The sequence below is a fragment of the Mauremys mutica genome, chromosome 8 (genome assembly GCF_020497125.1).
Source record: "Mauremys mutica isolate MM-2020 ecotype Southern chromosome 8, ASM2049712v1, whole genome shotgun sequence".
Classification (NCBI taxonomy): Eukaryota; Metazoa; Chordata; order Testudines; family Geoemydidae; genus Mauremys; species Mauremys mutica.
Genome location: NC_059079.1, coordinates 33,503,754 through 33,529,209, shown reverse-complemented (window position 1 = coordinate 33,529,209; position 25,456 = coordinate 33,503,754). Strand labels below are relative to the sequence as shown.

The 25,456-nt window shown below is 39.3% G+C and overlaps 1 protein-coding gene across 3 annotated transcripts in view; it reads right to left on the bottom strand.

Moving 5' to 3' along the window:
* RPAP2 (RNA polymerase II associated protein 2) overlaps window positions 1–25,456 on the bottom strand; it is a 64,256-nt gene that overhangs the window by 25,901 nt on the left and 12,899 nt on the right. For 2 of the 3 annotated variants that reach the window (XM_045028617.1, XM_045028615.1), the window contains exons 7-12: window positions 21,962–21,997; window positions 21,477–21,521; window positions 19,949–20,891; window positions 17,952–18,046; window positions 15,630–15,710; window positions 1,817–1,885 (exon numbers count right to left, since the gene is read on the bottom strand). In XM_045028617.1, coding sequence (XP_044884552.1) covers window positions 1,817–1,885; window positions 15,630–15,710; window positions 17,952–18,046; window positions 19,949–20,891; window positions 21,477–21,521; window positions 21,962–21,997 — 1,269 coding nt within the window. The remainder of the gene's footprint in view (window positions 1–1,816; window positions 1,886–15,629; window positions 15,711–17,951; window positions 18,047–19,948; window positions 20,892–21,476; window positions 21,522–21,961; window positions 21,998–25,456) is intronic. The other variant, XM_045028616.1, reaches the window with a different exon arrangement.

Here is a 25,456-nt window from a genome sequence, read left to right as displayed (position 1 = left end):
TGTAGAAAAGACTGCCTGCTACTCCTGCATCTTTTGCTTGGGTACATTTTAAAGCAACTGTAAAACTGCAATTAGGTTTGTAAACATTTATAGCTCATTATTAACACTGTGTGTAGCAGATGACCAAAGACACACATTTTACTTGTGAACAAAATAGTCATTTCACTGAATGTAAAGAAACTGCCTGAAAAATTCATAAGATCTGTTTCACAAATTACCAATTCAACCATAAGAGTGTATAGTAAAAATGACAAAAGATTTGTTCTTACAGTTGATAAAAAATTTATACCAAGGCATTCAAGTAAAGTTACTTTCTGTGTTCTGATTTAATGAATCATTTGAGCAGTATCTGGCTGGGTGACACAGATGTAGGGCTCGCTGAAGCCTACTCTAATGCCTACTGGTATAGCCTTCCTTGGGACAGTAAAGCCAGAACAATGTGTCAGACTGAAGTAATATCAAAGAAAGTAAGTGCAGTACTGGGGACGCTATGAGGTTGGCCCACAACACTTCTTGACCTGTGAATGTCTGGTAAGTACTTCTCTGTCCTACAGGCTCCAGTGACCCAGGAAGCCCAAAAGAAGAAGCAGCAGTGCGGTAATAAACAGTCTATGCAATAAGATTTTTGCAATCTTGTAATTCAAGCTGAAAGACATACAAAGATTGCTTGATGGTTTTAACCCTGCTGAAAGGCAGAGTCTGACACTGTGTGAAACCACCAGTGATTTCTTAAAAGGTGAACTAATGTTAAATGTTTAATATGAATTTGTGAAAAGAACTGCCTGTGTTAGAACACTGAAACCTTTACATTTTGCCTTTATTTAACTTTAAACCTGTACACTAATTTGGAGAATAAAAATGGGGAAAGTTACTTGATGTATTGACTATAGTTTGTGTTGTTTATGACTTCAGAACTATGTTGAAAAGGAGGATGTAAAATCAAGCTTATGATTAAGAAAAAAAACTGCTGAAGACCAGATTTCACCACATGCAAACTAAAATGATGTAGGAATCTAGACATTTTAAATGTTTAAGTATGTTTAAATGCAGATTGGGGATATTTAATTAAATATCCCAGTCCGAATGTGTCTGAATAAGTTATGGCTGCAAAATGAGAATTGTTCTCTCTCAAAACATAAGTTTATTCAACAGTGTGTTGAAAAGTAATTCGGGTATATAATTTTTTACATGTACCGCCTATTTTCAAGTAAAAACAAATGAATTCCTGCTGTAGAGAAAAATGAATTATTTAAGAAAGGCAAGAACACACAAAAATTAGTATGTAATAGAAAGTATCCTTTAGTATTTTCCACTGTGTTTTCTTCCATTCTAAAAGTTTTTTCAAAACAAGTCTATTATTGAATATGTAATATCTATTACAATACACTAAGGGTACTTTTTATAGGTTACACAACAGATAACTGGATCAAAATATAACAAAGCTTCTGCTGAAAAGTACTATATATCAGAGAGAAAATGAATGTTTTAGAGAGATGAGTGAAAAGAGAAGTATTGCTTAAAAAAACCCAGCAACACTGACCTGAGGTCTGTAGGTCTGTAGGTCTTAGTATTTTTTAAGCAAGCTGTAATTTTTCAAATGATTATTTGTTACTGAAAATCTGACAGCTACAAAATTGCTCGCAAAAGAAACACTGTTGAATTTATGTGAATAAACCTGTGTATAATGCCTAGCATAGTTAATAATCAGATTTAAAGAAAAACACCCTTATATTTGATATAATTTTTCTAATCCTTTGAATTATGTCACCTCTTGATAAATGTCATATCTGTTATTTAGAATAATTGCAGTACTTACGCTGATAACAACACAACAGCAATTAGGGTCCATTCCGGAATTTTGTGAATAATATTTGTATTTGTTAACCTGAAAAATAATAAGGGCAACATCAAAAATTGTATGTTTTAGAACACAAATAAGATCAGAACAGTTGAAACTTACCATTAAGCAAGAATAAGGGGCTGGGTTTTAAGGCTTGATTTTGAGAAATGGTGAGTACCTGGAAGTCCCATTGAATTATGTGCTAGTATATTAATATTCAAGTATCCTTAAAAAGAAGATTTTCAACCTCCTTCCTATTTATAGACACCCACAACGAGATCAGATTTTGGTCCCTGTTACAGCAGTGTTAAAGCTGAGTAAGTCTATGGAATTCAGTGGAATTTCTCCAGATTTACACTCGAGTGGCTAATATCAGAATCTGGTTCGTTATATTTTTAACAATATTGCACAATATCTAGGTATTTTAAATTTTTGGCCTTCATCACCCTCTTATATCAGCACCTCACAAATAGTAAGAACACCCCTCTTTCTTTTCTGCAACTGTTGTAATAGCTTGAAAGGCAGCAGAATTCCCCCTCCCACTCACTCATGGCTCCTATGCATGAGTGGTCTGTGAGGGGGAAAAAAAAAAGCTAAGTCAAAGAAACAGAATTCATATTTAGTTCAGGATTCAGTGAGGTCCAAGGTCATTCTTATTTCCAGAGAGACAGTTCAGAAGCCTAGGTACCATACCAGCAAAAGTTCTGTCTCCCGTACTCCATATCTCCCCCTACTGATCGAGTTTCATGTTTCACATCTAGAGTAGCTGTCAATAGAGGTCATGGTTGCAAAGGGATACACAGGTTTCCACATAGCTAAGGCCAATCACTTGGTGATCTCTGAATATCAAGACAGAGTCTTTGTACTATACTCTATTCAATGAGGAGAAAGTGCAGCGAGCAGAGCACAGGAATGATGTGTGGCACCAAGACCCATGTTGCTGCACAAGTGGACTACTGGATTTTGCACCAAGTGAAGCTTCATCCCTATATATAACAGAGCTGCAACAAGTCAAGCCTGGAGGTCACAATGCCATGGGCAGATTTACCATGGGCAGATTTGGTCTGATTGGGTCAGCGGCTAGTCTTATGGAAAGCCACAGATGAGAGTAGGTGTAGCTATTTGGGCATCCAAAGCTGTGAACGCTCAGAGATATTGTGGAGTTGGTAAATTATTCAAAGTGCTTCTTTTTCCTATCAGCACCCTTCTCTCTTACTTGGGTTCAGTTGAAAGAGCTGCTTTTCACTTATGTTCTCATTTCACAAGGCACTGGGAAAGCTGGGAGACATAGCGAAGGGCATCATTTCCATAATGGTGACCTTTCAGCCTGTCTCACCGGCTTAGCCAGTGGCTTCATTCAGAAGTTGTCTAAGATGGGGGACATGGCCCGGTGGGGGCATTCTAGGGGCAGAGGGACAGTTTTCCATCACAAACTTCAGGGTTTTATCTAAGAGGAAAGACTCAAGCCATTTGAGGACATTTCAACAGAAGAAACTGTTCCTGGAAGGTTTTCAAATAAGCTGTAGGGGCCAGAAATGTACATTTATTGGGAGTCACCTATGGAAAGGCATATGGTGGCCCTGGCTGAATGGCCAACTGTGGCTTGTGCTGACAGCACTAGTCATATCATTAGTCCCCTTCAAGGGGCCTCAACTTGCTGGCTACAGTCTGAAGCCCTTAACATGGGTGGAAGGAGAAAGACAGCATACTTTCCCCCTATCTGTTAACCCAACCCAGAAAACTATTCTTGTGACCTGTAAACTAACTACCCGTGAGCCGAAATGATGCCTTTCTCTGCCTGGTGCCCATACTAAGGTACATATTTTATAAAGTATGGCTCCACTCTGAATAGAGAATCTGAAAAAATGGCACACTTAGGGCTTGTCTATACTGCATGCTAAATTGGTGCTGCTGCGATTGATGCAGTGGCATCAATTTAGTGGGTCTGATGAAGACGCGATGAGTTGATGGGAGAGCGCTCTCTCGTCAACTTCAGTACTCTACCTCACCGAGAGCAGGAAAGTAAGTCGGTGGGAAAGCACCTCCTGACGATATAGTGCGGTGTAGACACCGCATTAGGTCAATGTAAGCTATGTTGCTCAGGGGGGTGATTGTTTCACACCCCAGTGACGTAACTTACATCTACTTAAGCAGCAGTGTAGACCAGGCCTTAGGTCCATGTTTCTTGCATCTCACTGATTTTCATACCAAATGTGCTCACTTTACAAGACAAAGTAATTTTTTTCTAAACCTCATGCCCTACAATCTCAACTAGGGATGTGCATCACAAGTTGGGTTTTCTTTTTTGGGCAGGTCAATGTACACCACCAGTTATACTGGGCAATGCTAACAACTGGTTTTTGAAGCGGTAGCTCAATAAGTTACCTCTACAGACAATTTTATAAAAGTTGTTAGACACCAGTGCCCACAATTGGACCCTTTTAGGGAGCTCATAGAATTTTAATAACTATGGGTAGTATGGCCCCAGCTGCTGGGGTGGGAAAAAATATTGCATGATAGACAGATAACGCATGAGACCATCCCACCAGATTGTTAACTCTGAGGCACAGAGCAGAATATTTCCTTCCACATGCAGCAGATTTATCTGGAAGGTGACAAACTCTGCCGTATCTTAGAGGGCCTCAGTGGTCAGCATATATTTCCAGGGAACCAGGAACAAATAGATTTTGGCCTTGTAATATGACACTTTTGTACTACATGAGAGAGAACAGCACAAAATGGAGGAGTAGAGAGGTGGATTTGGCAGAACAATTTAAGTCAGTTGTTGAATACATCATGAGAATTTTTAGGTCAGGTCCCAAGATACCTTGCACATCAGACCCCAAGGCCCTATTCACACAACTGGCACAGTTAACACTACATAGGTTTATGTTTACAAAATGTAAATAAAATTCCATAACCATGGCAGTTAACAGTGTTTTGCCCCTGCCAGAGGCCAAGCTACCACATGGTTGTCTTTTTGTAATCATGCCAATGTTAGCTATTCTGCCAGTTCTCCTTCCTTCCCCAGTTTTGTATGCTAGGACACCCCAGAGTACATAGTGCCAGACTGTTGCTCCCACTCTGTGTGCATGTCATCTAGACAGTCTATACCCTGCAGAGGTAGTATGGAATAACTGGCCAGGTTTTCTCAAAATGTTCCAGTAAAATAGGGTTATGCAGCAAGGCAGGTGTGAATGTCTAAACACTGCTGTGATGGCAAAAACTGCTGTGTGACAGAAACTGAACTGTGTTATCCATAACTCATTAAAAGGTGACTATGCCTCTCACTCACTCACTCTGGTTACAAAATCACAGCCATAGCTTTCTAGCCAATAACCTAAACTGGTTTCAGCAGCAGGACAGAGCACTGTTGGTGTTCTGAATGCATTACAAACTATGATAGCTGCCACACTAGCAGAACATCACAAACCATATAATATCATACATCATTTACCAAGCAATAAGGTAATATTACAAATATAGTCACTTCTAAATCAGTAATATATGCCATTTGTTTTTATCAATACCTGACAAAAACAACAGTTTGAGTTTTAAGGTTGACCTTTTCCACCATAAGGGAATGATCTTCTCCCTGCCCCGAATGAGAATTTAGGGTTAACAAAAGAATAACTGAAAGATCCAAGCATTTGACACTTTGGAACCTTATCCAGGGCAATCTTATTATTTGCTAAGTTTGTGTAAAATTCCAGAATATTACAGCTAATATAATGGTTCAAAATAATCACATATAAAACACAATTCCAATTCGTAAACTCTGCTTAGTCTGGTTTCAATAGAAAAGCAACAGAAACTCAAATATGACCAATAAGGAGAACAAGACATCCTCACTGCTTCCCTTTCCTGCTTTATTTCCTCAGCATAGTAATTCATTTCAACTAACCACCTTCTCATTCTTGGCATTACGCGTATCTGGTTATTGGTTTGGAAACCTAACACTTTTCTATTAATCTTTAGCGAAAAACGCTCTAAATATGAACATTTCGTATTTCTTTATCTGCCTGAGCAGTTGGCAGAGCTAGGGAACTTCTTCTGTAAGTTAAAAACTAAAACAACAGTGTTGTTTCTCCCCATCCTCAGTGAATCCAGGTGATTCTTCCAAACAAGATAAGTGTGTGACTTATAAGTTTAAATATCAATTTTATAAGATTCAGCCATGACTACTGAAGCAGTGCATCTCCATCTGTATTATTTCCTTCCTATGCTTTAATAAAATTAACATTGAGTACTAAACGAAATGGCCATGTCATATAATATACTGAGTATTTTTGGTTAAATAACATAGATTGTCTGAAACATACCAACATGTACAGGCTACTATATGAAACTGCTAAAGGCAGTGTCTAGCAACAAAAAGTTAATATGTGCTAAACGGTTACTCTTTTCTGTTTAGAGAATATGAGACAAAACAAGGACTTTAAGGTCTTGACTCAATACCGATGACAGTGATAAAAACTACTAAGAAATGCCTGATGGAATCATCTTGACAGGCAATTCATATGTAACATTCCAGTTAATCTGCTCTGATGAGATACAGTGGAAGAGACAGCTCCAAATCACCTGGGAAAACGCTGTCAAATAGCAGAGAAAGCAGCTTTGTTTCAGTGCTCTACAAGGAGCCATTATTGATTAGAGCACAAGAAGGCGTCATTCTTGTACACAAACTAAGAGATGTAGTTATTTGTGTCAATTAACTCTTATTCAATGTTAGTATTGATTGGCAAGGTCTCAACACTAGTCATTGCCATCAATATGCTATTTACAGCAGAGGTAGTCAGAAGACATAGATAACCTGCTGGATGCAGTAATATAGATCGGTTGCTGCAGTACTGTCACTGGATTGGATGAGTAGTCAAGATTCCACAACCAGTAACCTTTTGGTACAATACCTGTCCTACAGCACTTGTGCAACTGTATTAAAAAAGCCATTTTAGGAAGATCAGACTAAAGCATGCAACCTACAGCTGTGAAGCCTTAAATAATAAGGAGCAGCAAAAGGGCAATCACTTTAAAAAACAAGCTGTGTGTCAACACCTGGCAACTGAAGACTAAAGCTTTCAAAAAACAGTCAAGTGCAAGTCCCCACTAAAAATGGGTCACTAATTCTTTGTCTTATCTTTAGCCATAGCTGCTACTTCAAAACAATCTGTGAGGGAGGGGAGAAAAATGTCAGTACAATTATATCTTTTAAACATATGTTGTGGGGAAAAAACCTAGCAGCAATGTTTTAAAAGTAGAAGTTTAAGCCTATGATTTGGGTTTGCAGAATTCTAATTTTCTGTTAAAAAGTATGACAAAAAGTCCTACAAGTTTTTTAAAGAGAGAAACTACAGCAAGTTTGCTTAGGCCAAGTAAGGCTAGATGACTAGGTGCTGAAAGCCAGAGAATGCTCCCAAGATCCCAAAAGATTCCAACTGGTCATTCTGGTGGTTTGGCTGGTGTCAAACCCCACAAAGTACTGAAGCAGGTTTGCTTCATACAGCACAGCCTACACTAGAAGGGGAAAAGCAGCATTAAATCCAGCTGCAATATTTCCTCCATCTCTGTAGGTGGAGATATGACCTGCAGAGCTGCATTAGCATCACATGAAGGAATATAAACATGTTTGGCAAATAGAATCAGGATAGTGAAAGGATGACAGGTGAAGACAAAAACAACAACCTAGGAATCAAAAATAAAAGGTAAAGAGAGAAAATATAAATCTTGCCTCCTCTCAGTCACTGACAGGAGCACAGCATATAAAAAGAGATGTTACTTACTTGTACAGTAACTTGAGTTCTTTGAGATGTTTTGTCCCTACAGATTCTCCACTTCAGGTGTCAGTGCGTGCCTACATGCCTCAGAAAAGAGATTTTTGGTAGCAGTGTCCACGTGATCCGTGCAAGCATTCTGTAGCCTAGTGGACATGCTGGCTGATGCTTCCTGCAGCTCCCATTGGCCAGGAATGGCGAACCACAGCCACTGGGAGTTGTGGGGGGCTGTGCCTGCAGACAGTCAACGTCCGCAAAATGTCTCGCGTCCCGCGTCTGTTTACCCTGATGGGTACCATATGGCCTGCAGGCTGCCAACCACTGCTGTACACCCTTGTTCTGATCTGAGAGCATATAAGGCAGGGTGGACCCACTGCTGCTCCAGTTCCTTCTCCACCATGAAATCCAGCCTAATGCTTGGACTCCAAAGAAGAGAAGAAGGGTGGAGCACCCGTAGGGACAAAACATCTCGAAGAACTCAAGTTACTGTATGAGTAAGTAACAACTTCTTCTCTGAGTAATTGCCCCCTATGAGTGCTCCATTTCAGATGACTTTTGCAATAATCAGGCTATGGGGGCTGGTGCTGAGAAGTCCTATTTAGCCCAGATTGGAGAACAGCCATCCGAAAGGCTGCATTAGACTTGGAAACGTACACTTGTTTTCACTATTTACTGATTTTCTCCAGAAAATCCCTACATTTTTTTTTAAAAAGTCAATATTCAGGTTTTAGCAATTTCCACCAAATTTTGAGTGAGCTCCGCCCTTGAAGAGTCCCTGTGGGCCTGTCACTGCAGTGGTTGTGTGGTCTCAGCTGCTGAGAGACGGGAAGGGAGTTGGGTCCCAGCAGCTGAGACCACACACCCACTGCAGTGACAGGCGCACAGGGAGCGGAAGTCTGCACCCCCTGAGTACTGTCCCTGGTATCTGGGCCTTTCAATGCAGCCCATCTGCTTCCCCTGCCAGACAGAGTCCCCTCCTGATCTCAGCCCTTCAGCTCCCCCACTGTGAAGAGGAAGGGAGCTGCGTTCTGGCAGCTCAGATTGTTTGACCACTGCAGTGACAGGGGGCATAAAGCTGCACCCTCTGAGTACTGGTGCCCATAGCTGCTGCTGTCCTTTGTTTTCAGGTTTTACCAATTTTCACTTTTTTAAATTTTGTAATAAAAAAATTGATAAATTCCCAGGAAATTTTAAAATAAAACCTGAAAATATAAGGCCTTACCTATGGCATAGTGCTGGGAAAAGGTGTGAATGGATGATCAGGTGATAGCTTTACAGATGGCCTTTGATGGGGACATTCTTGAGCAAAGCCACAGAGGTAGACTGTGCTCGAGTGGAGTGGGCAGTCACCCTTGAGGGCGGATACACTGTAGAGAGTTTGTAGCAGGACAAAATGCTTCCAGAGACCAACATGGATAGTCTTTGGGTAGAAATAGAGGTTCCTTTCATTCTGTCTACGGTCTAGGAGAGGCTTTGAAGGGTCTAGTTCTTTCTAGACAGAACACTAGTGGCCTCATAACATTCAGAGTGTGCAGACTAGCTTTCACCCTAGAATTGTGCAGCTTAGGGTAGAAGATGGATAACTGAATGTCCTGGTTAATGTGGGCGTATGAGGTGGTCTTTTCATAACTTTAATAACTCACATCTGGAGGATGTAGTGAAATTTGAGAGGCATTAGAACACAAACCCCTTTACTCTGCTGAATAACTTCTATATGCTGGAAGCTGTTTATTGGAGTGTGTTTAGCTATGTAAATCTAAAGCACATTAAAAAAATCAACCACAAGAGGGGGAGGTTGAATGCACTGAATAAGTGACACTGGTACTTTTAGTAAAATTTAGTTAATAGTTAATATATGTTTTTATTTTTTCTCAAAAATGTAAAAACTAAAGATTCTCTGGAAAAAATGCAAATTCAACATTTTTCTGTGGCAAAGGATCCATTTTCATGACTCTCAACCAATATATCAAAACAGCCGCTTGGTGAAGGTTGTCAGCTAGATGACCACAGAGATGAAGCTAGATGGTCTTTTCTTTTGGAACCAAGATCTTTTCTTAGGTGGTGCTGTGGCCCTGTGATATGTTTGAAATTAGATGGGGCAGGACCTCTGGGCTGGTCTGTAGTCTGCTGTACCTGCTTTTGCTTGCAGGATAATAGATTCCTAAGTACTGAAGATCTGCTCTGGATTGGAGGTTTTTAGTCATGTTGTCAATGAACAGCTTGGTGGCCTTGAACAGAAGATCCTCCATTGTGCTCTGGACCTTCCTAGGATATCAATGGGCTGTAACCAGGATGAACGGCTGCCATAAGGTTTGGGGTACAATATAGACCAGTAGGGGGATGTGTTAACTGTTACCCTGTAAGCCAGAGTGCCTCACGATACTTTGGTACTGTAGCTCCCAGCCTGTGATATTCAGTCAGCAACAAGCATGCAGGACAGATCTTGAGTGTTTGGGTGCTATGCAGCCAGCCTGGTTCAGCAGTTCTGACCCTAGCAGCCTATCTACAGCCCCACTCTGGCTTCCATCAGCCTTGGTTACAACTAGCAAAGTGATCCCAACACACTCCTAGTCCCAAATTTCCCCAAACTGTGTGCAAGTGAAAACATGCATCTAAAAGTCTAAAACTAGCAAAGTACAGGCTTTGTTCAAGATGGTTTTTCTCACCAATCTGCACCTCTTCCAGAGGGGTTTGCAGAGACTCAACTATTCTTTTCATGAAGTCTTGAAAAGGTTTGAAGTCATCTGCACAGGAGAGGGGGAAAGCGGCATTACAGCTCCATCTGGAGAAGAGGAAGATTTATTTGTGGGTGCTGTAGCTTCCCAATCAGCCCTCCGTTCTTGCTCCACAAAGGGTTCCTCCTGACAAGAGGACAAGTGAAGAGGGTACTGAGAAACAGTGTGGCTCTCTCTCCTCGTGGCCCTATTGAGAAGTTGTGCTCTATAGGACTGGTCTCCCCATATGTGGCCCAGGGATTCCAGAAGAGCCCCTGAGATGGGCATAGGGGAAGGGTATTGGACCCTAAGGGTGGTTATACCAAGAGGGCTGTTGAGGGGCTTGCATGTGCCTGGGTCCTGATGAAATTCTTTCAGAATAGACTTCTGAACGAGCAGGTGGTGAAACCCTGAGATTTCTGGAGTCAGAAGAGGAGTCTTCCCCTCTATTGAAGGTGGGAGCTGATCTCATTGGTACCAGAGACTGCTCTGGAGGAGTGTTTTTCTTCGGTACCATTAGTAGGGGAGACCTGGGCTCCTCAGAGATTAGGAGATTTTTCAGGAACAGGAATCTGCTCAGTATAGGGGAGGCAGGACACTGGAGAGCCAAGTCCACTGTAGCTGAAGCCACTAGTATCGAAGATGGAAAGGGTCGTGATCGGAATGCCCTTGGTAATTGTGCCCTGCCGGAGGGGCAGGGACTGGGGCAGCTGGTGCCAGTACTGATCTCTTTGAGGTGCCAGAGTTCTTTTGCCTGGCTGGTTCTGAACCAGGTACTTCCATCAGTACCAGGTAGGGCTGTGTATCAAGAAACTTTTCAGTCCAAGTAGCACTAGAAGTCTTTTTAGTTGGTGCAGGAAGCGCAATACAGGAGAGTCTAGGAGCCTTGACTGTACCTGACATGGGATCTCATTGTAGATTTCTGAGGTAAAGTACCCCCTTTCTTCAACTCCTCTCTATCAATGGACTTAGGTCTCTTCTTTTTTGAGCCCTTTGAGCTAGTCTCTGGAGCTGGCCATGATTCTTACCCAACAGAGACAAAGCCGTAGAAGTTGAAGGACAGCGTTGGTTGGCTGACCCTATATATTGAGTTAGGGCTGTTGGTGGGCCCTCAGTTGGAGGAAGGTTGCACAGAATGCACCATGGGAAGCAGCTTAAGTCTAGCCTTCCTCAGTTTCCTGGGTCTGCCTTCAAATCTGATGAAGATCTTGCATGTTGACACAAAGTTAGTGAGGATAGCTGGAATGACTGTTGCTGAAGGGAAGAAGACCTTCTACATGTCTGGCAGGTTTTAGAACCCTGACTGTGAAAAAGATGGCGGGGGGAATGAAAAGACCACACAAAAAGTGTGCAAGGTAAGTAAAAAGTAAAATAAAAATACAAATTTAAGGATAAGCTGAAGAAAGTTAGCTAGGACTAGGGGTCCACGCTAATTCACAGATATTGCAGTGCTTTGTCTCATGCCTTGGGCAGTTGAGAAGTAACTGGAGCAACAGCAGGTCCAGCCTGCCTTATATGCCCTCGGATTGGAGCACAAGAATGTACAGCACACAGGCATGGACCATGCAGACATTCCTACCAAAAGTTTCTGATCAGAGGCACACATGTCTATGCACACCTGAAGCGGAGTACCCACAGAAACAATTACTCAAAGAAGAAAAAGCTTATTTTGACATGGGAAGTTGCAGGAGCAATAAAGCCGCCCAAACTTTAGGTAACAATTGTGTTAAACAAAAAACTCAGGAAAAGGCAAATGCGTGCAGGAGGCCATATTTATTTTAGCATCAAAATGCCAATCATCTATAGTTTTACTTTGGTACATTTTCTCATTAAATTAATGTCAGCTCCTGCCTGAGTGATCCATCATTGATCAGATTCCCCTCTGGCAAGAATAGTGTGATGGCCTGATCCTTGCCTCTAACAGGAATAGGACACAACAAGTGGAGACAAGGTTCAAGCACACCCACAGTGCTTTTGGGCCAAAACTTGGCTCTGAGACCCATCAATCTAGAATTTTCAGAAAAGAAGCTCTTTTAACAATATAAGGGCTCGCTCACCCCAGGGATAGAACGTACTCAAAGAGGCAGGTGGTCACCTTGAAAGGAAACTTACAGATGAAGTGCTGAGAAACAGAGGAATTGCCATACTGAATCAGATCTAGTATACTATCTCAGAATGTGGCCAGCACCAGATGTTTCAGATGAAGGTATAAGAAAAGTGCAATAGACAATCATCGAATAACATGCCCTAGGAAAAGTTTCTTCCTAACTCCCATTAGGTACTGGTTTATGCACTGAAGTGCATAAGTAATTATATCCAAACTCCTGGCTTTTTGTCCATACTATAACAACTCTGGATATTCTTGTTATCTGTATAAAGTGTCCAATCTTTTTTAAAATCCTGCTAAGCTCTTGTCTTCTGTGGTATCTTGGGACAAGGAGTTCTATGGGCTGATTGTCCATTGGGTGAAAAAGTATTTATCTATCAGTTTTATCAATAGTTGGTCCAATAAAAGTTATTACCTCACCCGCTTTGTGTGTCTAATTTACTCACTTAGTCATTTACCCTAGATTTCTATGTAAATACCTAATTTTCTCTTGATCTTTAACAAAGTGCCCTGGCAGACTCTGGAGAGTTATTTGACATCTCAATTTTTGTAACAAAAGCTTAGAGGCACTGAGGGACTTTGCTTGGGAAGAACTATAACCATTCTGAACTGTCTCCAGAGATCTCTTTAGAGCGCTTCCCAGCAGTGGTGATTGAATAAAATGCTGCCCAAAAGAGGCTGAACTGCAAGTGTTCCTTTAAAAACCAATGGAGCTGAAAATTGCTGTTGCTCAGTTCACCACATTCTCTTTTACTCTTCTTTAACTAAACTCTCCCATATTATGTCCATGTGTTTTATCCCCTATGATGGGCCTTCAACAATTTTTCAGCCTGAAGTACTTCCAGTACACGAAGCAGAAAAGAGAACTTTTATTTGTCAGAGATGCCCACTCATTATTTTATTCAGCATTTCAACCCCATTACATAGTAAGTGGTACTTAAGGCCCTGAATCTTCCAAGTACTTCAGCAAATGGTTTAACTGTCCCTTGTGAGTATTCATGCTGAAATCAATGAGACTACTCATGTGAGTAAAGTTAAGCCTGGGCATATAAGCGTTTGCAGGATTGGAGATTTATGCATCAATGACTACTGCTTTTATCCTCATGTCCATGAGGTAGTATTTGCCACCAGCTTCTGCTGAAGCAGAAGTCCAGGTATAGATGGAGAAAAGGCCCAATGAATTGTTCCTTCTTGCTAGGAGCAATATGAAGGAAAAATAAATGTAGGTTTAGTTGAATTGATTCTACGGATAACTGAAGTGGAGAATTTGGCCCCACCCTATGTACCTTGTATTTTATAATCTTGTTCTCAGCAACAATTATGTGAATTCAAAATATTTACTTTATTTAGGTTCCTAAAGCACCTACCCATTGCTCTAGGTGCTACAATAAATTCAATATGTAGAAAAACAATCCCCAAACTGCAATTAAACACAAACCAACTGCCAAGGAAAGAGTTCACCTAAGATCCTCCACATTAGAAGAACTCCCAATTAGCTACCAATGGCCTTCAAATCACACCTTATCCAAAAGGTGTTGCAAAAAGGTCTCAACATTAAGTGACTCAAAAGACAACTCAAGCAACATCAGATGCAATAATAAGAAAGATTTTATTCTATTTTGTTTCAACACTAAAGGTTGGAATACTGCTCCATCTATTTAGGAGGAGTAAAAAAAAAATAAGATGAAACATAACAGTGACGAGTCCTCAGGCAGGTTGCAATTCAGATCATATTTACAATAAATTGGCAATAAAAGTTCAGTTGGGCTATCGTGCAACAGATCCTAACAAATAATAATGAAGATGGTAAAATCTGTATGTCAAAATCCTAATAATAGAGAGCCAACTTTAACTAATGTCCAAAATTGCTTTCAGATATGCTTTTGAAAGAAGTCTGTTTTGGTGCTGAGACACTACTGTGATGGGTCTGTTACAAAGGCCCATGGTTGGAGTACACCAAAATCCATGCTAGTTTCAGCAATCCAGATAACTCAGGCAGACTAAGGGGACTATTATGAATTTGGCATTACAGACTGACTAAAAATCCTACATTTCTGTAAACCCAGGTCATTCGTGTATGTGGCGTATACCCCTGCAGCTCTAGCATATATGAAAGAAGCTATTCCCTAACCCTTTACAAATTTTTGGCATAGTTGCTAGGAGAAAGTGTGGAGTTAATCAGGATTTATTTTAAAAAACAGCAATAATAGAAATTAAATTTTAAAAAAATCATGTGTACCAGCTCCATCACCATAAAAAAAACCAAAACATTTTCTGTCTTTACAAGTCCCTGCTACAGCTCTTTAGTCTAACATGGTCTTTGAAGATGTTAGCCAAAATTAAGGGTTCAAGTGGAACTGACATTCTACTCATTAAAATATGAATGCCACAAGAAAAGCATTTTTAAAAATTCTTGGGTTGCACTGAACGGCCAAGAGCAAAAACATTAACACCTAAAGTCAATGTCCTGAAACATGGCTAGGCCACTCATAATTAGCAATTGCTATCACTCCCTCTTCTTGCTGGGGCTCAAGGGCATGGAGCTTGTACTGGGTCTGTGTTGTGTCAGTGAAGAGGAACTGGCTGCTGACCCACAGAGTGGGTAGGTGTTTAGAAAAGTTACCACCACCCTCTTTGTCTGTGCTGCCACCTTCATCAGTGCTCCTGGGACCTAGGCTCACTGAGGCCATAGGGAGAGATTAAAGATCACTGGCTCCCTGTGATAGGGAACTAACATGGTTCTTAGCTGTTCTCTATCCTCCCCCTTGCAATCAGGAGTGGGCCAAGCTTGACTTTCCTCACTGCTCAGGGAGTTGGCAGCAACCATCATTAATCACACCATAGCCCCATTTAGCCCAGCTGCAGGGTGCACTGAGGAAGTGACAGATCTCAAAAGCCCATGCTTAATAGGAGATGACAGGGCAATAGTATCTTTAAAGGACTCATCAGCATCCTCCTGAGACCACTGGCCTACTTCTTAAAAATATATAAAATACTCATAGTGACCCGAGCACAGTCAGTGGAGCAGGGGATGGGGCTGCCTTGTTAGTCCACAGGGAATACGATGTTACCTACACTGACCTACTACTGAAGCAAGGCAAATCTTCACTGGGGTTCCTTTGATCCTAATTCACATGTGTCTACATTAGATGTTATTTACTCAATCAGGAAAAATCCCTGAAAAGACCAACACTTACCTGAAAGTTTTCACAAGATTTTTCAGTTCCATGTAAACATCACCTTGCGTAATCTGAAGAGGGCCCAAAACTGCAGGCAATCTGGAAGCAAAAGGATATTAGGTTATTTTCTTTCTTTCTTTCTATACACAACCATTTGCTCCTCAAATAGGGCCTTATCCAAAGCTCACTGAAATCACTAGAAAGACTAGTATTAACTTCTTTGAGCTTTAGCTCTGGCATATAGTTTACACTTCAGATTCACTTATTAGAGAAGGCATTGCTGCAATGTCACTGCATTTTATAGTAGCTATTGGAGAAGAGCATAATAGGATAAGACTTTTGATATACTTGCTGCTTAGCAAGTTATGTCATTAATTAGCTTCCAATGTCAGTTATGCCAAGGCATTCTTACAAAAGCAATTAGGTTTACAATATGGAAGACTGGAATTTTAAGTGTCAAAACTATTTCAAATTTGCAATATTTAGATTTCTTTGGCAGTGAAATAATTTAATTTTCTTAATTAAGTCTCCAAGTGGAGGATATAATATACCTAGAACATATCTACTTAAGAGAGAAATGGCATTTGTACTCTCCTTAAAGGTTTGCACCCAGCTCATAGCTGTTTAATTCATTTAGTTGTTAAGTGAGTAATGTTCCTACTCTCATAATTTTATTTGGGTTCAAAAGAAGTAGTCAGAGGAAACTACACAACTGAATTAGCAGCTAGGTGCAGAGAATATACCTATTATTATATAGGTATATTAGTAGCTGAGAGCCCATGTCACACATACAGAGCGCAAAGACAGTACAAATTAAATTCACCCTTTGCTTGAAGTATGAGAAGGTTCAGCATAAGTGACAGATGTGATAAATTAATGAAGGAATGAGAACATGGATTTATAATATAATAAAACTATTTCAAACCATGCTCTTGGTCTGTGATGACATTCACTCTGGCAGTTCACTCCGGGAAGTTTTCTTAGGATCTCTGATTAACAATCATCAATTTTGTTACAATGCAGTTCTGATAAGAAATGCTAATGGAACTTTTTTTTTTTTTAAAGGGGGTGCGGGGGAGGGGCTCATGCCAAGGTAGCCTAGGCAACACAGACAAGCCATGGCCATTTAAAAATAATAATGTTTTAGACTAAGTTGTTATTCATGGTCCTTAAACTGTTTCTTTTCTGCACTGCTTAGGCAGGAGACATTTTTATATGGTTTTAAACCTTGCTAGTTTAGCCATTTTTAGTGCCAATGTATATAGGACCTTGAATTGCAGTATGCTTTTTTCTTTAGTGCACAAAGGCCCTATCTATGATGAGAAGGGAATAGTGTTTGGAAACTTTTAAAATTCAGTTTAGACAGGCTTTAATGTAGTTTGGCTGCCTACAGCCAGTGGAGGCAGGGACAAAGCAGGGAAAAAAAAAAATTACATGAGCCTCATCACATCAGCCATCTATATAAGAAACTGATTCAGTGAGAACTTTGCTGGAACTATGTAACAGTTTTCAAAACTATGCTTTCTTCTGTGTAGATGTGGCCATATCTGTTTAGTGACAATATGCTTGATACCGTACAAGACATAGCGATACTTTTCCTGCCTCAAACAGTGTCATTTATAATTGAGCAAATTTTCCAGTTCAGCTTTAAAAGTTAGTGTGTTAACGTTATTAGCAATACTTCATATTTTTAAGTCTATCAGAAAACTCTTAAATAAGGAAAAGAAGTTAGTTTTCCATCTAGACAACAAGATCATTTTGACTTCTTGAAAGCACTTATCCCTTATTTAAGCTCCATGCATATTTGCAATAGCAAACATTAAAATCCACAAAATACATAAATTGCACTGGAATGTATTCCCCCACAGTTATAAACACCTACAACTCCCAAAAGCCTGTGAAAACCCCACTCCCCCCCATGCGAAAGGAGTGAAATGAGCTTTACAACATGAGCAGAAGCTTATCAAACATGGGCTCTGACACACCTAAGAAAGGGGCAAGTTCCTTTTGTAAGATGCCTTGCCAGCAGGCCCTTCCTTTATGACCCAGGAGGTTGTCAGATTGAGCATGTCCACTAATAACAACCACAGCTGTATCACACACAAAGAGACAATACCTCAAGCAACTAAATCCCAGCTCATTAAAGAATTTATGGTTTTATCTTATATTTTAATTTCTGGATGGAATTTAATAGGCAGCAAATGGACATCGCAGAGCACTTGTGTAACGTACTCAATATATGTGGCACTGATTAATGAGTGGGCAGACACATTCTGAGCTAATTTGGGCTGGAGACTTAATTTAGTCATAAGTACTCAAAGAGAAAGAAGGGATACTTACACTTTTCTCAATTTTTCAAGTACAATCTGCTTTCGAATCTGCATTTGGGCATGGGAATCTACAAGCGGGAGGATGGGATCACCCTGCTGGTCGTCCTACATTACAATACAAAAACATAATGAAAACATGGTAGACATTTGAATTTTAAAGTCAATTTTTTAAAGTCAGTCAACATATCAAAGCAATATTGTGGCCAATTATTGATTGTTAAATTTTACTGTTTCTGAGCAGAAAAAAATGGCACAAGTGCAATAAGTATTTACATACATGAAAGGAAAGAATATTCAAAACCTAAAGGCTAGATTTTAGAAATAATGATCTGGCTTCAGAGTAGTGGAAGTTGTAGTTGACAGGAGTGGTTAGGAACTGTATGAGCTCCTGAAGGACTGAACTGTTATTTAAATCGGGCCTTAATTACAATTTGCTTACTTGTTGAGATTCCCATGTGAAGCCAGGCCTACCTATATTCCTAATCTATTTTTTTCCTTTCTTCAAAAGCCATTATGGAGGGTGTCATAAAACTAATGACAACTTTTCAGGGGGAGTCTTATGTAAGCACACTACAGTTACTTTATTTAATAAAAATAAGCTTTTGCAAAATTACTCCTTCTCATATCGAAAACTTCCTAAAACTTAAAGAAACCCAAAACTACATACACCAACACAAAATGTGTAACCTAGTCTAGTCAGCCCAGAGTACTGTCTCCATATGATGGAGACAAAAGGAATTGGATGTTTAGAGCTGGCCTACTCGACTTGGAAGAGGTGAAACCTCATACAGTTTTGCATCTCTTTGTGTCTATAAATCCTCCTACCAAAAGACAGACAGGAAGAGATGCAAAGCTCTGAAACATGATGACTTAATGCCCAGAAAGTGAAAAAGTTCCCAAAGCTATATGTTTCCTTGCAATATTTGAAATCTGAAAGACTGGGAAGTCTCTGCGATTCTGAGGGAAGCATTTGCTCCAGTACTCTGAGAGCAGGGATGTTGGTTGTGTTTGGCCCTCATGCAGAGGCCACAGAGGAAGGGTGGAGGAAAAGACTCCTTCCATCCTTTCTTCCCTTTATGCATCTGCACAATGGCCAGATAGAATTAATTTAACCTTTAACATTCTTACATTAGTTCAGTTTAGCAGTGCTTCCTTTCTGTGCTTTATACAAGGTTAAAGCACACTTAAACAGCTGATTAGTCCATGACATTCTGTAACTTAACAAGAAGCTGTTGAAACTGAACATAAGAATTCATTATTTTAGCTAGCCAAAACCTAGGTAATTGCTCAGGAGCTGGCCATCCTTAATTATTGTTATTATTAGCTGAAAGCCCGTTCTGTCGCACAGGTTTAAGTTGTAAAGTCACGTGCCTCCATTTACCAGTACATATGGGAACAGACTGCAAATCCCAGTGATGACTGAAACTGGTGATATTCTAGAGAAAAAGAGCTCTCAGACATGCTTGTAACTGTTTCCATTGCTTCACGCTGCCGTGCCTGGGAGGTTAAATTCATAACTCTGCTAGACACTAAAAAAAATGGATTCAACAGAGACACTGGATTTATGGCTTATTACAACCATCTGTAACACACTAACCCCTCCTTTTTGTCCTATGACTGCAGGACAAAATGGGCCACTCTACCTTGAATGATCCTTCAGATTAGAATATGTGCTAACTACTTATGCCAAACAATCTGTTCCACCTTGGAATTAATTGTGACGCTTGGAGTACCTTTCCCAGACCTGAAGAAGAGCTCTTGGCTAAAACAGAAGTTGGTCCAATAAAAGATATGACTTCACCCAGCTTGTCTCTCTAATCACATGGACTCACACATTCTAGCTTCAGAGTGACATACAGAAGGTGACAATGCTGAAATTTTACTATTAGATTATTATCTACATTTATATTGTGGTAACACCTAGAGGCCATATAGGTCAGTGCCCCATTGACTTAAGCACTGTATAAACATACAGAACTAAACAGTCCAGTTTTTCAGGATTCTTACTTTAACACTGCTAGGATGCTCCGCTCCTTCCACCTGTGTTGTTGCTTCTTCAGTCAAGAGGCATTTTCCTTTATAGAATTCCTTTACTCTTAGTCCTAATAGTTCTGTTTCTTCTTTTAGTTGTTCATAGCTAGGCAAAGGTTTAACTGTTGCACCTGTGCCCCCAAAAGGCAAAGACTGGTTCAAACTGTTTTTAGATTCCCTTGTAGCAGCAGCAGCATCATTAAGGTCATCTGCTGTTTCTAAGTCATCCTCATCAAGTTCTTCTTTCTCACAGTTGACAGTGGATGTGTGTTCTGGTAAGTGTACAGTAGCATAGCTGGAACCACAGAGAAACTTGTAAGTGTCTTCAGTCCTCCATTCAATAAAAGTCTGCTTAAGCACATCTAACACATTACGTGTAGAGGTATGGGAATCAACTGGTGCACTCATTTCAGGTTTGATATGCTGCTTTGATTTAGCAAGTATTTTTTTGAGTTGTTCTGCCCCCTTTTTGCTCACACCTAGCAAAACTACTTGTGAACCATTAGACCTACTTTCATAGTTTTCTGGATTTTTTAAGTTTTCCAATATAATAGTGTCTGAAGAAATGCCAGTAACAGAACAAGAACTCTTTTTTTCCTGGATATCTAATTTGCACTCACTTAATTGTTCGGTGACATTTATCACTCTATGGTCTCCATCTCTATGCATGGAGTTTATATTTTGACCAGGCTTCTTTTTGAGTACACTTTTTTTGTGCAATGGTTGCACCAGACTGGTTGCATTTGATCGATTTTCTGGTAGAATAGAGGAAACAAATTCTTGTTCAGTATCACTGCTGCTGTCACTGTATGTGCCATGGGAACCAGAGTCACACTGGCTTGCTGATGTCTTAGGATTTTCAATATCTGAGACTTTAATGACTTCATCATGTAGTTTTACTTCTTCCCCAGACTGGCCACTGTTACAGAAGAAATAGACTATCATTAAAACACATCATAGACTTCAGTTATAATAGCATTTGCAAACTAGATGATTTTGAATAGCATCTTTTTTAAGAATGAACAAATAATTTTGTTCTAGCAACGGTGTATTATTTTATTTAACATTAAGAATTAGACCCTTACTAAGAGATCTAAATAAGATCTTGCATCTGAAGAAGTGGGTATTCACCCACGAAAGCTCATGCTGCAAAACGTCTGTTAGTCTATAAGGTGCCACAGGATTCTTTGCTGCTTAAATAAGATTTGTTTTCTAAGAAAAAAATTTCAAATGTAAAGGAGTTTTAGTGTTTAGTAATCAAGATGACTACTGCAGATACTATACAGCAGACATCTTATGTTGCAAATGAGGGGTAGGGAGGAAAAGAAAAAAAATATTTGCTTTGACAAAATTTAGAAGAAAAAAAGAGAGTAAGGTCAGACTTATGCTGCCAAATTTTAGCATCTTAAAATTCTAGAGTGAACACTGGCATTTTAAGCCACATTTTTCCATTAGATGAATAAAATACAGTATGCTGATTAAGAACAAGGGGATAGTAGATTACTTGTTTCTGCAGGAATATGCGAGTTTGCCCCCTAATGGCCAAATGCTGTAGAGGAAAACATGAAAAAAAAAATCACAATTTACAGAACTGACAAAGAGGTGGAAGCAAACAAAGAGTGGTAGGATTTATATTTTTCAGATATAAATGTTTTATATTAAGACTCACAGAAGCTTTCAACACATATAATTGGTACCATTTAGTTTATAAAGAATCGATGGTACAAAATATGCAGAGTACAAACATTGCGTTTGTGTCGGGTTTCAACAGCTTCAATTAAGAGTTACAGGCTACGAGCAGCTGTACACTAAATCATACAGATCAAATACTCTTTTTTAGCATCACAAAGGAAAAAGCTAAACAAGGCAAATATTCTTTGTGTGGTCTGCAATAATGGTACATTATATATTGCAGCAAAACAGGAAATCAAAGGCTTCCCTTTCCAACTCTGAATACGTTAAATGCAAGAATAATTGATTCAGCTGTACCTTTGCCCCTCCTTCAGCAGTTCTATATCTGGTGGTCTGCCAAAAAGAAAAAAAGATTAAGGATTTAATAAAAAGGAATTTTAAAGGTGACACAGTAACAGATATTTTTGAAACATCTTTTTGGAACAGTTTCCCACTGACTGATACTGAAAAATGAACAACTGGAGCTTTTATATGCAGCATTAGGGCTGATCCCTGCAAACATTTAAGCGGGTAACTAACTTTATTCTTCCCAAAGAACTCAAAGAGTGCTACGCACACACACAAGCAACTTTACTCATGTAAGTGTTTGCAGGAACCTACCATAAGCAATTTTGAATAGGATTTCCACAATCATGATTAGGGGAAGTTTTTATGATACCCCCCGAAAAACTCATTTTTAAACCACCGTGTATTCTAACTAGGGGTGTCAAGCGATTAAAAACATTAATCGTGATTAATCACACTGTTAAACAATAATAGAATACCATTTAAATATTTCTGAATGTTTTCTACATTTTCAAATATATTGATTTCAATTACAACACAGAATACAAAGTGTACAGTGCTCACTTTATTTTTTATTCCAAATATTTGCACCGTAAAAAACAAAAGAAATAGGTCACGGCTACCTTGATATAACGCCACCCGATTTAACACGAATTTGGATATAACGTGGTAAAGCAGTGCTCCGGGGGAGTGGGGCTGCGAACTCCAGTGGATCAAAGCAAGTTCAATATAACACGGTTTCACCTATAACACGGTAAGATTTTTTGGCTCCCAAGGACAGCGTTATATCGAGGTAGAGGTGTATTTTTCAATTCACCTAATACAAGTACTGTAGTGCAATCTCTTTATCATGAAAGTTGAACTTACAAATGTACAATTATGTACAAAAAACCCTGCATTCAAAAACAAAATAATGTAAAACTTTAGAGCCTACAAGTCCACTCAGTCCTACTTCTGGTTCAGCCAATCATTCAGACTAACATGTTTTCTTACATTTGCAGAAGACAATGCTGCATGCTTCTTAATTGCAATGTCACCTGAAAGTGAGAACAGGCGTTTGCATGGCACTATTGTAGCTAGTGTCGCAAGATATTTACGTGCTGGATGCACTAAAGATTCATAAGTTCCTTCATGCTTCAACCACCATTCCAGGGGACATGCATCCATGGTGATGACGGGTTCTGCTTGATAACCATCCAAAGCACTGTAGACCAATGCATGTTCATGTTCATCATCATGAGTGAGAGGCCATCAGCAGAATGTTGATTTTCTTTTTTGGTAGTTTGGGTTCTGCAGTTTCTGCATCAGAGTGTTGCTCTTTTAAGACTTCTGAAAGCATGCTCCATACGTCGTCCCTCTCAGATTTTAGAAGGCACTTCATATTTTTAAATCTTAGGTCGGGTGCTGTAGCTATCTTTACCAATTTCATATTTGTATCTTCTTTGCATTTTGTCAAATTTGAGGTGAAAGTGTTCTTAAAATGAACAACATGTGCTGGGTCATCACCCGAGACTGCTATAAAATGAAATATATAGCAGAATGCGGGTAAAACAGAGCAGGAGAGACACAATTCTCTCACAAGGAGTTCAGTCACAAATTTAATTAATGAATTATTTTTTTTAACAAGCGTCATCAGCATGGAAGCATGTCCTCTGGAACTATGGCCGAAGCGCTATAGATTCATATGCCTCTTCATGCATCTGGCACATAAATATCTTGTGACTCCAGCTACAATAGTGCCATGTGAATGCCTGTTCTCACTTTCAGATGACATTGTAATTAAGAAGTGGGCAGCATTATTTCCCATAAATGTAAACAAACTTATTTCTCTTAGTGACTGACTGAACAAGAAGTAGGACTGAGTGGACTTGTAGGCTCTAAAGTTTTACATTGTTTTGTTTTTGAGTGCAGTTATGTAACAAAAAAAGAGACTGCACTACAGTATTTGTATGAGATGAATTGAAAAATACTATTTCTTTTATTATTTTTACAGTGCAAATATTTGTAATAAAAAATAACTGTACACTTTGTATTCTGTGTTGTAATTGAAATAGAGATACGTGAAAATGTAGAAAAACATCCAAAATATTTCATAAATTTCAGTTGGTATTCTATTATTTAACAGTGCAATTAATTGCGATTAATTTTTTTAAATCATTATTAAATTTTTTTAGTTAATTGCGTGAGTTAACTGCGATAATTCAACAGTCCTAATTCTAACCCACTGCTGATTTAAAATAAAGTTTAGCAGTCAATATATCCAGTATATTTAGAAATACATTTCTGTTACAAACCAAAAGGAAAATTTAATATTGCTTTTAGAAAGACACCCTGACAATTCCTGCCCATTTAAAAAGTGTCCAATGGATCTCCTCCCTCCCAAAAAATGTCTATTGGGACTTAAAATTAGCTTGCTTTTTTATTTGTTTGCAGCACCAACAGTGCTCTACAAGAGTGGCTCTCTATCTTTCCACACTACTGTACCCCTTTCAGAAGTGAGTCTGATTTGTCTTGTGAACCCCGAAGTTTCACCTCACTTAAAAACTACTTGCTTACAAAGTCAGACAAAAGTGTCACAGCATTCTATTACTGAAAATTTTTTTACTTTCTCATTTTTACCATACAACTATAAAATAAATCAACTGGAATATAAATATACTTACATTTCAGTGTATAGTATATAGAGCAGTATAAACAAGTCATTGTCTGTATGAAATTTTAATTTGTACTGACTTCACTAGTGCTTTTTATGTAGCCTGTTGTAAAACTAGGTAAATGTCTAGATGAGTTAACGTACCCCCTGGAAGACCTCTGCGTACCCCCAGGGGTACACAAACCCCAGGTTGACAACCACTGCTTTGGATATTTATTTTTAAAATTGTTTCTAGCTCCTATGGCTGCAAGGAAACCTTCTAAACATGAACCAAATGAAAACCAATGCAGTGCTGTCTTCAGTCCACAGACAGCCTGAAACAATAGCTCTGATGGATATGAACTGTTCCATTCATCTCAATGTTTTAAGTCTGAAATCTCAAGATGACAATAAAACATGTCAAAAATACGATTTATTATTTATATTGCAGTATTACGCAAAATTCTCCATTTGCAGGTTTTCAATGAGATAACTTTATTCTTTGCTCTTGAAAGGATTTCAGAGAGTCTTTGCATGTTTACATCTAATTATTTTTATATAACATCAACAGAGTGCTAGTAATGAGACAGCCCCAGTGCTGAGGAGCTTACAGTCTAGGCAATTCTTAGCAAACCTGGTCAGTCTCAAAATTTAGTTTTAGCTTTTTTTCCCCCATTTAGAACTAGAGCTAAATACAGGAGATTCTGGAAAGCACTCTGTCAGAGAATATTGTTGAAGCAAGTTAGATAAACGAGTATGACCTTTCTCCAGGCAGGTATTTGTACTGTGAAATGGTGACATCCAGTGGTTTGGTTGGTTAATTTCAAGTACTTATTTCCCTACTTACCCAAGCAGACAATTTACCAAGAGAAATG